The sequence below is a fragment of the Indicator indicator genome, chromosome 3 (assembly GCF_027791375.1).
Source record: "Indicator indicator isolate 239-I01 chromosome 3, UM_Iind_1.1, whole genome shotgun sequence".
Taxonomy (NCBI): Eukaryota; Metazoa; Chordata; class Aves; order Piciformes; family Indicatoridae; genus Indicator; species Indicator indicator.
In genome coordinates this window covers 14333307-14349476 of record NC_072012.1, presented here as the reverse complement: position 1 = coordinate 14349476, position 16170 = coordinate 14333307, and the positions used below count along the sequence as shown (strand labels likewise).

Sequence of the window (16170 nt, the reverse complement as noted above, 5' to 3'; positions counted from 1 at the left end):
CAACTGCACATTGAACTATCTCTGATTCTTCACCATGAATAACTCTGTGCCCAAGTCCAGCTGCTTTGACTGGGAGAAGTTGAAGCGTGAGTCTAGAGCAAGAGCAAGGCTGAAACATTCCATAGCAAGATGCTGGAGTCAACCACGTTGCAGCATGCTCCGACCATTTGTTAATCAGGTTGGAATGGTGCCAGGGCTTGAAAGCCAACCCTGTCTCTCCTCTGCCAAAGAGTTTTATGGGAACTTTAATCAAACACAGATGACTGGAGCTTTTCCTTGTGATTTGCATGGAAGGTCTGCTGCAATGGGCCGTGCCATCAAGCTTCAGTAGAGGAAGAACTCGAGTCATGGACAGTCCTGATCAAAGCAGTGGTTAAGGTGTCCAATTCCTCCTTGTGCTTAATGCTACCTAATCAGGGTGTCCTGGGGATTTTTTGTTGCCTGTGAGTTACAGTGCTTTTTTTCTGCCCTTAGACTGATCCTCCCTAAGGGGTAAAAAGCAGTTTTGTAGCCTGCTTGACTGCTTCTCAGTCCAGTAAAGAATAAAGAGGACTTGAGCTCTTCATTAAGAAGATCGTAAAGCCAACAGAAATCCCTGATAAAATGGCTTTTGTCTAGGGTGCTAATTCCTGGAGTTTGGTTCATAGATATGCCTGAGGGAAGGGCGTGACCTCCAATGGTCACTTCCAGCCCCCACTGTTCTGTGATTGAGATTGCAATGGCTCCAGGTGGCCCAGGCCCCTCTGTCTTGCTGTTCACCAGTTTAAGTGGAACAAGGCAGATCCCGAGTAGGCCAGGGGCAGGGCAGACATAAACCTGTGCTGAGCAAATCACAGGCCAGCATCTGTGTACCTTGCAGTTTCTTTAGAAGGTGATTTCAGCAGATGGGAGGTTATTCCTAAACTGGGTACAATATGAGAGCCTGTGAACACACTAGACACCCTCTGAAAAAGCATGGCATGTCTCAGGGAAAGGAAATGGGCAGCGTCAGAGTGGGAGAAAAGGGAGAAAGAGGACAGAACTACCTTTAATTCTGGGGCAAACTTCCTTTCTTGCTTCTCCAGACCCAGTTATACTTTCTACCCTCCAGAAGCCAGAGGCAAACCCATTTTCCCTTTTTTCTTCCCTAGGACATTGATGGCCAAGCCCTTCTACTGCTGACACTGCCCACAGTACAAGAGTGCATGGAGCTGAAGCTTGGTCCAGCTATCAAACTCTGTCACCAGATCGAGCGAGTAAAAGTTGCTTTCTATGCACAATATGCCAACTGACTGCACTTCTCCATTGTTTTCTGTTCTCCTTCTTGTTTCCTCTCTTTTTTAACAGTTCAACTTGTTTAAGGGGTTTTGTTTCCCCTAATCATTTTCTTTTCCAAGAACACATGGAATTGGAAGCACCAGGAATTCATCTGTAGGGAAGGAAAACAAAACCAAACCTAACCAAAACAAAAAACCCACCTCCAAAACAAACCCACAACAGAAAACCAGCACCAAGTTGAACTAATTTTTCTGTACTTGTAAAGCACACCAAAAGACTGCAGGCATCTTTCCTTGTGAACTGCTCCAACATAGTGGTGCAAGGCCAGCATGAATCAGACAGTTTGTTGTTCATTTAAACAAAGCTATTGATGCCCAAGGAGAAGATTCAGACATTTGCAGGTGATGATGGTTTGTCTAAGTTTCTGAACATGAACATTTCTTTCAGTCAACTCTGACTCACTTCTTTCATATTGAAATGGAAGTCATCATTTGTAGCATTCCCTGAGGTTCACTGCAAAATCTGATCTTAGTGATCAACAAGTTTTTTTCCTCCATCCTCTCCAGTCTTGCAAAATGAGAAAGTGTCAGACAAGTCATATGCTGTTTGTTTTTCCCAAGTGATTTATGAAGGAGGACTCAACTCATGGTTTATATATGGCATCAGACAAAGCTACAGTGAACTGACAGGAGTGCAGCAAGACCTAGTGCTCAGTAACACATCACAAGCACAGTGAGCTGAATGTCTCTGTGATGGGATCTGTACAGTACTGCATTCTTGTACCGGAACATGCATGAAAACTTTCATAGTCAAGCCCATCCTCTTAAATCCAAGTTACTTTAAAGACCTGACTTTGAGTCCCACAGTTTTAATAATGAGGCTGTTGAATGCTGGTTTCACTTGCACTTTTGTGAATGTACTGCTGGGTGGGAATATAAAGCATCAATCTTTTCAGGCTGTGTAAGCCATGATGGTTTAGACTAGCTGTCTCAGCCCAACATAGTCTTTATAAAAGCCACCACATAGTCCCAGTGGTGCTCTGACTAGTGAAACTAGGGGCTTGCTTCATGCCAAGTAGGGTAAGCACCAGAGAAGGTGAAGAAATGGGTCAGATGCCTTGGGTTTACCTCAGTTGTGTTTATAAGAGAAGTACTTCCCATCCCACTTCACAGGAATATGTGACTCCCATCAGTCCCACCTGCTGAGCTTAAATTTGCTGTAACTCAGAACCTGGCAGCATCTCACAAAAGCAAGAATCAAACTGGGGCCAAGACTGAATTTTGCTCTGACTTTAAGGGGCAAGTGAATCTCTCTCAAAAAGTGAATTGGATGGATCGTGCTGAGTTTTAGCCCAATTTCATGGGAAGCCACAGACTTTTGTTCTCAAACCACCAACAGACTCTTGTTTCCTGGCCTTGGGGAGCTCAGCTTGGAAGCAGTACACAGCTCTGTTACAACAGTGCGATGCCAAAGCCCACTCAGTGAAGACTTCTTCAAAGAGAAGTGTCATTTTTAGCCCTTAAATCTGAAGCCAGTTCTTGTGACTAGATAACCCCCACCTCAAGTACATACCATATGGTGACAGCAAACTTGGATCAGATGATGCTGATGACCACCATGTTCTCTGAAGAACCTACTAACTAGCACCAGGCTATAACTGCTACTTCCCCTTCATCAATTTCATCCTTAAATTCTTCAGGTTAAAGGGGGAAAGCCTCAGAGATAAGTATTCTGGGCTATGTTTTAATCTGCCCTAGTACATGTGCTGGGCAACAAGTATTAACTTCATTTGTCATGCATCACCGGGCAATTTCTAGTCTGTCTTTCAGTGAGTTTCCTGATTGGCCACTGAGGAGTGTGATGGGTGCAACCACTGCAGGCTTGGCCATATCCTGTCAACTTCTGAGATTTCCTCAAAAATTTCCTTATGTGTAAGAGCAGAAGGACTGGATCTGTTCTAAGCTGTTTTCTTGTACTGAAGGTTGTCTTGTTTGAGTTTTAATCATCTGAAGGGAAAAGTAGTCACCCCTGCATCAAATGACTTCCTTTTGTTTCTTAGAAATCCAGGAACAGGGTTCTATAGCAGTGCAGATATTCAAAAAACTGAGTTTTAGGCTGGATTTCTTACTAAAAGTGGCTGTGGACTGTGTCTGTGCAACTGATTTGGTAACTATTTTGGATCCCTCTTAGAGTCCCCTGAAAACGTTTCTCCTTGTTTGTTTCACCTCTGAAGACAAAAGAATTGTGCCGAGAAAAATGAGAGCATAGCTGAGAAGAACAAGGAGGGTGCTTCTTCCAGCTCCTCCTTACTTCAGCTCAGTCCCTCCAATGCCTTGTACAACATCTGCCAGCAGAGAGAGAGCTCCCAAAAGACTGCTGTCAGGAGAGATGGCATATGAGGACATTTGAAGGAAGGGAAGCAGAATGGCACAGATCCTTTACTTACCACATACAACTTCTTCTGAGCATCCTTTGCTGCTCTGATGTTTTGAAGTTTCTGGCCACTGAGATTTGTCAGAGACATTTAACACTTCCTGGGACATGTTGCATAAACCTCATTGTTTTCTCCATCAACCTTGTAACTGTAGATATTCCTATGGCAGCTAACTACTCATGGAGGTATGGTTGGGGAGTAGACAGCCACAGACTGTGAGAGAAACCACCTCTGATGTTGGCCAACCAGGGGATGGGTGAAGCAGTGAGCAAAGCACATGGGAGTCTTTACCAATTGTTCAGGGAAATTAAATCATATTTAAAAGTTAACAATTAAACAAACAGAGTTTTAGTTTTATCTTGTGCCAGCTCCTTTATTTCCTCAGGTTTCTCTCTCCTCGCCATTTGTCTTTCAATTTATTGTTCTTCAGTGCTGTCTTCTTTATCACTCTCTGTCCTTTTGGAAGAGATGATAACCCAAATTTTTTTTTTTTACCTTGGGTGGTAAAAAATCTTTATTTTTTTTTTTTTTTTTAGCCTGCAGGTTGGAAAGAAACAGATGATTGGGTTACTGTTGTCTGTTGCACTGATTGCCTTCCAGAAAAGTTGGAGCTGAACTTCTCAGTAAATTGCTAAAGCAAGTGAAAAATGGACAATGTGTAGATTAACTGGACAGTATGCTCAGATTGTCACAGCTTGAGCAGGAATCAGGAGCAACTACTTACCCTTGACTCGACTTCTTTTCAATTTTGGAACATTAGCTTTGGAATAATGCATTTCAAAGGAGATGTTGGAAACCCAATCTTGATAGGGTCAAATGTCACTGCACTTTGCAGTGTAGAACTACAAAACCTCTTCAAGGTTTGTATTTTTTACTAGTCTCAGTTCCAAGTTAAATTCAGAGCTGGTGCAACTTCACAAATACACCAATGACATTGGTGAAGACACATCTTCTCCCCATCCTGTTCTGAATTTGGCTTCCAGGCCTGAAGTTTATTTTGTTATCAGCTACAAAGGGACACCACTGTGAAGTGCTGAACTCATGATTATCCGAGATCATTACCAAGGGCTGAGGAGCAACCCAACTGTTGTTGTTGGGCTGTGGGATGCTGAACTTTAGTCTGTTCACACAGACCACTTCAATCCCACAAGAATGGTGTGCAGACACCTATTATTGGCCTCTTTTCAGACACAGGACCAAAGATGAGCATTTCTGGAGCAAAAGTAGTGGATCAGAATGTATGTGGGACCTCCTTATCCTCATCTGCACTGAATTCTTTGGAACTTGCACTCAGTCAGGTTAAACTTCCCAATTTCCAGTAAAGACTGAAATGAGGGCCAATGGTTACACATCATGTCATTAGTGAAGGACATGCTAGCAGCATGTCCTAGCTGAGATGGTCTGGCCCACACTGGCAGTGGTATTTCAATGCCTGGTAGGATTTACAAAGTTTCTCAGTAAGCTAGACACCTAAACCCCATTGATATTTCACTCTGAGTATACAACTAATTTGCCTTAAACTGAAAAGTCACCATTCCTTTAACCTTCAAACTTTTGTAAGTTCTCAGCCATGCAGTGTGGAGCAAGCACCATCTCAGCTCTTTGAAGGCAAACCAGACACTGTTGGGCTCCCATAATCAACATTTGGTCACCTGAAAAACCTACCTTAGTCTTTGCAGGGCACAAAATTGAATTTGGCAGAGCTGCAATGCCATCTCAATGTTTTAGAAGCTCAGTACCATCAGGGCACTTAAAATGCTTTTTGCCATTCTGGTGCAACGTGTCTGGAAAACTATGAACTCGGACTGTTCCTCTCTCTTCCAAATTCAAGTGCCAAAAGAGAAGAAGATGCTGCAACTGAACACCCTTAAAACCAGCTTTATTACAGGTGGATAAATATAGTCTCAAGGGCTCCAATTTGGTGCTAAGATATGTCACACTGTACTTTCATTGCTTGGGATTACAAAGCTGATTCCCTACTCCAGGAAATATTTTGTGTAATCAACAATGTCTTAAACATTAGAATTTTAAAAATGTATTTATTTTTTGTGTGTCTGTAGATTTTTAAACTCAGATACACTCAAAAAATACTCTTCCCCCCAAATCATGTGAGTTTGGGAGAAGTTTTATACAGTATATTTATGTAAAACTCTTTCCAAATGTGGGTGCGTGTATATTTTCTCCTCAATAGCATTCCTCATCACATTAGCTGACCCAGAATTAAGAGCAGCTGTTAGTCAGGATTTGATCCAGAATTAACCAAGGTTAGAGGAAGGGCCTTCATGGCTGTGTGGGTTGTGGGCCAGGTCTTCATAGGATTTTTCACTTAGAAATCACAGAGTGTGCAGTAAATCAACATACAATTCAAACTCCTCCTTCTCCTAGAACACAGAAACCCAGCTTAAATCTGCCAGACTTAACAAGAGGGAGCTTATGCCCTTAGGTGCTCATGAACTCCTAATAAAGGAGGAGAAGCATGTAATATTCCCATTTATTAGTTGGTACAACACTCCAGCAAGAAGTGCAAATGATCATAATGGCTGCATTTAGAATATGAGACAGTCATCAAGATGAGAGTTTTACAGTCCTGTAAATGTCAGCTGTTCTGCAGAAGAGTGGTTTGCACTGGTTTGGTGCCATGCACCGGAATTCTCTTGCCGAAGAGGACACATGAACTGCACAAAACCAACAGTGGTGCTATTGCTGGACAGGTCATGTAGCCTAAGTAGCCTAATGCACTAGGTCAGTTTCTCTGTGGCAACCTACCCACAGGTATTCCTGGTCCTGATGACTGCCAAGGATGGGGAGAGGGGTAGGAGGGTTTCAGGGAAGGGGAGATGTTTGGGTTGTAGGATTGAGCTATCTTTGTGGAGAGGAACCCCTCATGACAGGGAAGCACAGCTGTGGTCCATGAGCATCATTCCTAAAGGCTTCTCTGAGTCTTTTACAGAGCTGGGATGCTTTGCTCCCAACAGAGACTTGGTGAGAGAAAGGAAAGGAGCTCTCAATACACTCAGAGCAGCTACAGTAATGAATGGTTCATACTTTGTTCTCCTAGTGGAGATACAGAAATACAGCTCAGATGGCTCCTGGCTCCTTGGCTGGATAGTAGGGAAAAATAAGTCTTTCTTCCTTGTGACCAGCCTCTCTGTGTTTCCTGGGTTTTGGGCTGAAGAAACAGGATCACAGAATGTCAGGGATTGGAAGGGACCCAAAGAGATCATCAAGTCCAACCCCCCTGCCAGAGCAGGACCATACAATCTAGCTCAGGTCACAGAGGAACGCATCCAGACGGGCCTTGAAAGGCCTTTTGCACCTCTCTGACCTATATAGGAAGTGTGAGGGGCTAAAACATGAGCTCTGTCCCATTTATTAAAAAAAAAAAAAAAAAGTTACCTTGCCATGAGTTTAGGTTGTGGGTCTACAAAACTCTTTGCTCTGTGTTACAATTTGTCAAAAATTATCATTACCAAGTCCCTGCTTGTTGCTTGTCCATTCTCACTAGAGATGCTTATAAATATGTGCATTGAATTTCCCAATCCCTGTTCCAACAAAGCTGGTCAGGGTGTTCTGACACATGCAGTTATTCCAGCAGCCATCACCTTCAGGGACCTGCTTGCTAGAAAACACTGACCTAGGAAACAGTATCACGACACTTTCATGTACACAGGCAGGGATGTCAAGTACAGCCAGGCATTTGCTGCAGGATGATCTAATAGAAGTCACAGACTCAGGTGCAGGCTTTGAATGGAGTTGGGTCTTTTCATGTACCATGGTAGAACAAGAGAAACTCTTAAACTCCTGTCTCTCGTGGAACAAGAGGAATTCTGCCCACAAATATCACTTACGGTCCGTTCATGGTGATGCACATCGAAAACCTTTGAATTGATTTGCATTCCAGTTTGTACTGAAGATTTGACTCCAGCTTTGTGTATATAATCCCTTTGGTGTGGTCCAAATGTGGGTATATATATATATATGTATATATGTGTGTGTGTATATGTATGTGTATATATATATACATATAAATCAATCAATGCTGGTGTTTTTACTTTTTCAAGTTCACAGGGCATGTTAGTTTGCTGTAAGATTCTAATCTGTATATATGTTTTCATGTAAATAAGTCAAAATCTATATTCAGAGTTATATTTTAATTTTTATTCAAAATGAAAGAAATCCCCTTTTTACTTGAAACAATTGTAAGCCACGTTGTTAATAAAGTAATGCTAAATCGTATCTCGTATCTCTCTCCAGGATGGTTGGTTGGTTGGTTGTTTTGGGGTTTTGTGTGTTTTTTTTTCCATTTGACTGGGCAGTGAGGGTTGTGTTTTGATGTATTTGGTTCATCTCTGTGACGAGGTATGGTGAAGAAAACATCTGCTTGTCTTTATAGAATCATAGAATCATTCAGGTTGGAAAAGAACCCTGGGATCATCAAGTCCAACCACTGACCCTATTCTACAAAGTTCGCCTCTAAACCACATCTCCAAGCACCAGATCTAAATGACCTTCAAACACCTCCAGGAATGGTGACTCAACCACCTCCCTGGGCAGCCTGTTCCAGAGTCTAACCACCCTCTGAAATTTTTTTCCTAATGTCCAGTCTAAACCTACCCTGTTGCAGTGTGAGGCAAATCCCTCTTGTTCGGTCACTAATTACCTGTGGGAAGTAATCCATCCCTGGAGGTGTTGAAGTACTGCACTTCAGGACATGGTTTAGTAGCATTGGGTTGATGATTGGATTTGATGATCTTAGAGGTCTTTTACTAACCTTAGTGATTCTGTGATTCTAAGTCCCCATTGAGTGTGAGATGTGGTGCTTATTAAGCACATGGTTTAGTGATGATCTGGCAGTGTTGGATTAATGGTTGGGTCATCAAATCCAACCAAAACAATTCTATGATTCTATGAATGGTGATGTAGAGAATGGGAAGGATTTATACAAGGAAATAATTCTGAGCTAAGTCTGGTGGTGAAATAAAACTAAAAGAGCAAAAGCTTGAATGTTTTATGATGTTCTTCAGAATCCAGAGGTGAAGATAAATCCATGTATCTCCCTGCAGTTTATTACATAGTCATTTAAAGGTAATGCGAAGGTCAGATGCTAGTTTTTAAATTTCTGCCCCAGCTCAGGGAAGACATGCTCAGAGCTCAGCAAAGAGCTAATTTTTGAAGAATGCAATGAAAAGCGATTTTAATAAAACACTGGCAAGATATTCCAGCTGAGCTACTTGAAATTAATGACCAACACATGAAATACAGTTGCCATATATAATTTCCTCAGGGGAAAAAAAGAGCTTCCATCCTTGCTTCTGACATCACAGGTCAAGATTTTGAAGATGCCTCCATTTTTAGTGTTGCAGTTTTTCATGCACAATTAATTTGTGAAAGATTTATGAATACTTCACTCGATAAGTGGACACAGTCAAGCATTCGTGTAGGCAGCAGTATGAACATCAACATGTAGTCAACCTACCAAAAACAAAGGTAGAATTTTCAGGTCTCTGAGGAAACATCCTCTTTGTTTTCTGCAAGCAGAATGAACAAAAAAAAAGTAGGTAGTTTGTAACAGTGTGAGAGCTGAAATTCTCCCCCACCAACAATAACCAGGCTAGCTCAGTCTGGAAGCAAATGAAAGCTGTATTTACAAGCAAATCTACAATCTATGATGGAATGCAATGAATATGTACAAATATACACAATTTACAACATTTACAAATATGTACAGTCAACAGAAAGGCACAACCCAGCTCCCTTTGTTTCCCCCAAAGAGGGGACCTCCCAAGGGGCTTCCCCCCCAGCCCCCCCCTGGCAGAGGGCAGAGTTAAGAAGCAGAGAGGCTGTTAACTCATCAAGGTCAGTGTGTTCTCTTCAGCCAGAAAAGAAGCAGCAGCAGCAGCAGCCAGACAGCCCAGCAAGGAAGCTGAGAACTCCGACTCTGACTGCCCCAACTTTGTTTTGAGTAGTGGTTCTTAAACATTTCTATCTATCCAATGGAAGTGTTTAGAACAATCATTTTTCTTTCTTATAGCAATAGTGACTTATTTACATTCTTTTGCTTTCTCTGCTTGAACTTTGAGAAGAAAAAAAGTTTTATACCATCACATAGTTATATTTCATTCCTGGTGCTTTGATAGACTTTCAAGACAAATAATTATTGTTTTTAGTAACCATATTGTTGCAGTTGCTGCTACTTTTCTTAGCGTTGTTATTGATTTTTTAATTCCAAGATTCATGCCTTTCCATGAAATTTAATGATTCTCAAAGTCCCTCTACTGCCACAATAAGAATGATACAGCTCTTGCTATAGTGTCTGCACTCAATTACCATAAGCTGATTTTATATCTGCATCTCAGACAAAGTTGTAATTACACTGTCTTCTCTAATAAGTCACAAAATCTTAAAACCAGAGAAAACCAGTGCTGCAGGACACCTTGAGGTGTCAGCTTGACTGTTTCCCTTTCTACAAGGCAGGACCAATTAGACAAATCTTATTCCTATTTGGCATTTGTTTAACCTGACCTTTGGATGTGGGTGTCAAAATAAAACCTGCAGCAACAAGCGATTCCCCAGCACTTTTAAAGCACATAAAAAAAAGTGATGGCATTTGGATGATGAAGCGTAACATTCCCAGGCAAAAGCACTGAGCTGATGTTGCCATCAAATCATCTTTTCATTTTGAAAAGCTCAATATGACTGGTGATTAATGTAGCAATTAATAAAAGTGGAAGCAGAGAATTCACAGTTACAATGGATTAGGTAAGCGACTGTGATAATAATTTCCATCACGAGTCCTTACCTGGGAGGTTACAGCAGATGATGGTGCTACAGTTGATTTTTCTGCAACACCATGTGCTGCTGTCATTGTACTTGTCTCTGGGTAAGTCATCTCTGGACATAAAGCTTTGTAACATTGAGTTACCAACTTTTGCTCAGGCAGCTCAAAGGCTCACTGACCCACATCCATGCTATCTGAAGGGTTCAACAGTAGGGTTTGCTCAGCTAACCTAACAGTGAGTTGGTAAATCAGAGAAGTGCTGTTAGCCACAAAGAGGAGTATCTGACCTTGATAAACAGCAAGTTCCAAGTGCTTCTGAATCAACAGGATGCTCTCCCATGCCATGCTATTTTAGGGAATGATGGGAATGGCTGAGAATGATTCCTGCCAGTCATGGTAATAGTGTCTTTTAGTGGACAATGCGTTAGCTAGAGAGAAAGGAAGAGTCCTTGGCTCCTTAAAGGGCTGTTAGTTCATGATAATCCTGCTCCAAGTGAGGTTTCCAAGGTGATGGCTCTCTGGAACCTGTCTTTTGTTCCAAGAATACATTGACTGCTTTCCTGACTCAGCCCCAGATTAACAACAACCTTTTATTCTTCGACCCAAACAGAGCTTCCTCCTTTTTGTTGACACATGTAAAGCTAAAAAAACCTCCATCAAATCAATCTAAGTTTTTCATGTAAATGCAGAACTGCACATAGCAAAAGGAAGAGCAGCAGAAGAAAAGAAGAAAGCAAGCAAGCAGATCCAAATCAAGCATCGGGGACCTTGGATCCATTCAGCACAAAACTTAAGAACAGATGTTATTCTACTAACTTTATTCAAATGAAAAAGTGAAGCTTTCTCATATTTGAATGCTTTGGCACGATTTGAACTAATTTCTGCAATTCAGCTTAGTTTTTGCACTTTTCTGAGTGTTCCAGTGGCTCTTAGCCACATGCAAAAGCCCTACACAACAGCTTTATCATACTGAGGTAGGTTAAAGTGCTGTTAGTTTAGGTACAGATTGCTCTTTGTACAGCTGTCCTTCCCTTTAGACAAGTGAAGGACATCATTCTGGTTCCCTTGCTGACATTACCCACACAGCAGCCACCCGTTTCTGTGGAATGTTCCATCTTATTGACATAACTAAGTCAAATGTGGAGCAACCACTGTTGATGTGTGCTAAGTGTTTTTCAAATGCTATTTCAGATGCTAAATCATGCACGGTTTGGAAAGCCCTCTCCATCTTTCAACTGGACATGCAGAAGAACAGCTATCTCCGTAAACCTCTCTCTCAGACATGCATACACATGCAGAACACTTGGGAGATATTCCCTGCCAAGGCAATTTTCAGCCTCTGATGATGAGACCTAGAGAAAGGCAAGGACCTTTGCAGGGAAAAAAAAGTGGTGTCATCATTTTCATGCGCTTGTCAGCAGTCAGGAACCTTGTTTCCACTGGTTTAAGGTGAGATCACACATCTCTAGGGAAGAGTGTGCTGGGGGAGATCATGAATAAACAAATGGAGATGAGAAAAGGGCCCTAGGAAGGACAATGTCTTAAACACCAGCAGGAAAATCAAGTTGTAAAGCAAAAGGCTGGATCCTGTATGGAAAAGGAGAGACTAGAAAGAGATTGCAGAGGGAGAAGAAGTAAAGGCAGAGAATGCTGCAGGATCTGCATTTCAGTGCAGGCAGCCTGACTGGTGCCTCTTCTCTCCTATGTTAGTTCTTTGTCTGCTTTCAGCCAGTATGAGTTTGATTTAGCAGATCTGGCATGAGGAAGGTGGCAGGATGAAGGGAGAGGGGACAGTTTCTCAGTGACACAGAAATGCTGGTGAACTGCAGCTGAAAGAGCATGGCCATTTCCACCCCACCTGCCCCTTTTTACCCTCAAATCCCAGAGCACCTGGGCTCTATTGGAGTCTCCTCCCACCCCTCCCCACCCACTCCCCTTTTTAATCCCCCCAGGAAAGGCAGAAACTCCAAGCTGAGCCCATCTGGGCTGAGGATCCTCCTCTCATCACTGGTGAGTCCCTATGGTGCACACTGGGTGATTGGTGATGGGGGACAAAAGGCCGGGGGGCCTGGTGGTCCCCCGGTCAGTTAGGACTAGGATCGATTGCTACTCCAATATCATCCACGGGTGCTGGGTGGAGCTCCTTACTTACCTTACCAGCATTAGAGAGGGCTCAGCTCCTCTGTGAGGTGTCTTGGCTGGTTGAGGATCTTGCTCCAGGCTCTGAGGTAGGTGCAAGAATGGTGGTGGTGGAGCAGGAGCTCTTTAGGTAGGGGACAAAGCAGGACCTTCTCTGGGAAGATGAAAAGTGGTGGTGGGGGAGCAGGAGCTGCTTTGGGAAGGTGAAGGGTGGTGGTCATGGTGGGAAGGGAGAAGGAGCTCTTTGGAGAAGATGAAGGCTGGTGGTGGGGGAGGAGCAGGAGCTGCTGTGGACATTTTCTCATGAGGAATAAATAATATGATTATGGGTCAAATAGATTCCTGTATTATTATTATATTAAAGCAGTGCACACTTAAGGACAAAGGACTTTTAATTAAAAGTATCTGAGATTTCTTTTTTAACTTACTTGCCCTATTAAAATTAGAAGGAGTTGTATAAAATGAAATAATTTTTTTTCTAATGCTTGTTAGAAAAATGGAAAATATAGTGATCTGGTTTTAAGAGGAATGACAAAATAGGTGTGTAGTGGTAGGGCCAAATGGGCCCAGCACAAACCCATACAGGTCCTGGTATGTCTAGACATGGTCCCTCTCTCCTCCTCCCTCCTGTAGGAGTTCAGGGTAACATAGGAAAAGGGATAAAAGAATAGGCACCAACAAGTCTGTTAAAGAAGGTCTCCTTTTGAGGTAAGAGCATGTGCACTGCCCATGCTTCTCCTAGGCTAATCCTATGTTTTTGCCTTTTATGGCCACAGCCTGGCAAAGTCTCATTTCATCAGGTAACTGTTAGCTGGCTTCAGCTGCCCTATTGGCCCAATTCAGTCTCGGGCAAGTGATAAATACAGGCCAAATTGGACTCGCCTTGTCCAAGACCTGGGATGGAAGCCACGAGCCCTGCTTACTGCAAGCCCAAGAAGCCTCGAGTCTTAGGAGCCAAGCCTCGCTTGCCTTGCAGCTGGAATTCGTGCTGTGCCTCAGTTTACCCAGGAAGATGCAAGAGCCCTTCGTGGAAACGCGTTGTAAACAGCCTGCCGCGATGCTGGAGCCAGACCAGCCATCAGGACCGTGTGGCATCCCTGCCGGCAACCAGCCATGCCAGGCGCACCACAGCGCCCCAAAGTGCCCCGACAGCTAATGTACAGCAGCAGCACTCCCTTCCTCCCGTATTTCCGCGCCACTTGGGTGGAACTCATTTGCGAGTAATTCATTGCCTCCTTTGTATTTACGGCTCTTGTCGAGTCTCCCCCTGTGGTCGAGCACCATATTGCATCAGGGATTCTCTTTCTGTTTGTCTGGTTTGCTTGAAACTGTTAAATATTGCCTAAGTATTGTACATTCCCACTGCAAATACATATTTCAGCTGTACACCGAACCTATTTGATACGTTTTGGGCAATTTTTTGTATTAATGAAGTTATTAATATTCTAATTAATATTTATATTTGCCTTATTAATTTTCATAAGGCAGGGAGGAACTTATCATGAAAGTTGCCAAGGGAAGGGTAAACCTTCTATGGATTAAGTGTTTTGTGAAAATGATCCTCTAAGCTAAATCACTTGGGTTTAATACTAGAAATGTATTTTGTAGCTTAGGCTACATGCAAAAGGTAAATCTCTGGGGAGACCTAATGGCAGCCTTCCAGTACCTGAAAGGGACCTAGGAGTGGGATGGGGAGAGACTGTTTACAGGGGCCTGTGGTGATGGGGTGGGGGATGATGAATTCCAAGTGGGGAGGAGTGGATTTGGATTGGATGTTGGGAACAGGCTCTTTGCCATGAGGGTGGGGGAGCACTGGAACAGACTGCCCAGAAAGTGGTTAAGGTTCCATCCCTGGAGATATTCAAGGTGAGGCTTGACAGGGCTCTGGGCAACCTGAGCTAGTTGAAGATTTCCCCACTGGGTGGAGAGGGAGTTGGACTAGGTGACTTCTTGAGGTCCCTTCCACCCAGACAATTCTATGGTTCTATGACATCAAAATGCAATCAGTACTCTGAAGCTTGATTTTTTTTTTTTTTTTTTTTTTGTTCATAGCTAGAAGGACCCTCAAACATCCCAACTGTCAATCTTAAAGCTTAATTGGCACAGGAAGCCTGCAATCTCTCTTAAGCTCCTAGATGTATGGTTGACCTAAATTGTATTTTAGCAGTGCAGCTCTGCTTTTCAGCCTCCACAGCATGAATTTACCTAGCCAAGGTGGGCTTGGGCACAGCAGGTCCCCAACTACAATCTATCAGGCCCTGTTTCTGAATGCCAGGCCTCTGACACCTCATTTTCATGCTCTGTCATGAATATTAGAGTCAAAAACAAAAGGAGAGAAGAATTTGGAACCTGGGCATCATCTGAGGGCTGCTCTGCCTCCCACAACCTAAATTAGACTGAATTAAAGCTCTAAAGTATCATCTCATTGGGAAGAAAATCCCTCATTTGGTTCTGTGCTTGTTCAGTGTCTACAGCTGTTGGAGCCTTGAAGATTGGCTTCACTTTTAGCCTGCCTTTTTACATGTAAGAAACAATGAGATTAAATTCCAGTAGGAGGTTGGAATAAATTCATATTGCTCCTTCCAGTGGCACATTCCTGTTGCCCTCTCTTAGCATGTTAACCACTGAGGCAGACAAGGGTGGTCCTGCACATCTTCAGCGTGGCAGTGAAAATTGTTGAATACTCTTCCCCATTCTTCTTGCTCAAGGGTCTCCAAAGGACCTCAAAAGCCAATGTAAATCCTTCCATCTGTTTCAGGTGGTTAGGAACAACATGTCCCTAAGAAGACATTCGAGATGATACCTTGATCATGGCATTTCTAGGTGAAATCTGAACTTCTACAGGAGGATGCTGTGGGTAGGGCAGAAAGGAAGTGATCCAGACTGAAATACTTCTTGATAATGAAGAGAGTAGAGGAAGGTCCTCAGTAAGAACTGCAGATAAAGCAAATGACTAAAGCTTGGGATGCATGTGATGGAGGGGTCTGTTCCACGTTTAGTGAAGACAATCTTTTCTTTGACTTAAAAGGATCTAGGAGCCAGAACTCTTAGTGCCTGATGGGGTAGGAAAGAGAGATGATGGAAAGTGGAGAACAAGGTGGAAATTTTACTCTGAACTGCTGCATGATGCACCCAGTGATAGGGGGTGTTATTTTCTGCCGTCATTCCTCTGAAATCAAATACGTTTTCAGAAACGTTTTCCAAGGTCTTATTTCTCTTCTGGGAATGGAGCTGCTATTGCACAGGCTTTTTGGAGTTACACAACCACAGAATTGTCAGGGTTGGAAGGGACATCAAGGATCATCTAGTTCCAACCCCCTGCCATGTTCAGGGGCGCTTTTCACTAAATCGGGTTGCCCAGAGTCTCATCCAGCCTGGCCTTAAAAACACCCAGGGATGGGCCTTCTACCACCTCCCTGGACCACCTGTTCCAGAGTCTCACCACCCTTATGATAAAGAACTTCCTAATGTCTAATCTAAGTCTCCCCACCACTAGCTTGGATCTGTTCCCCCTAGTCCTATCACTACCCAACACCCTTAAAAGTCCTTCACCAGCTTTCTT

The 16170-nt window shown here is 43.1% G+C and overlaps 1 protein-coding gene across 1 annotated transcript in view; it reads left to right on the top strand.

The window, feature by feature from the left end:
• The window catches only part of SFMBT2 (Scm like with four mbt domains 2), a 109371-nt gene extending 108100 nt beyond the window's left edge, over window positions 1-1271 (top strand). The window contains exon 20 of the mRNA XM_054399632.1: window positions 1131-1271. Within this exon, the coding sequence (XP_054255607.1) occupies window positions 1131-1271 (141 nt within the window). The remainder of the gene's footprint in view (window positions 1-1130) is intronic.
• The last annotated feature ends 14899 nt before the right edge of the window (window positions 1272-16170 follow it).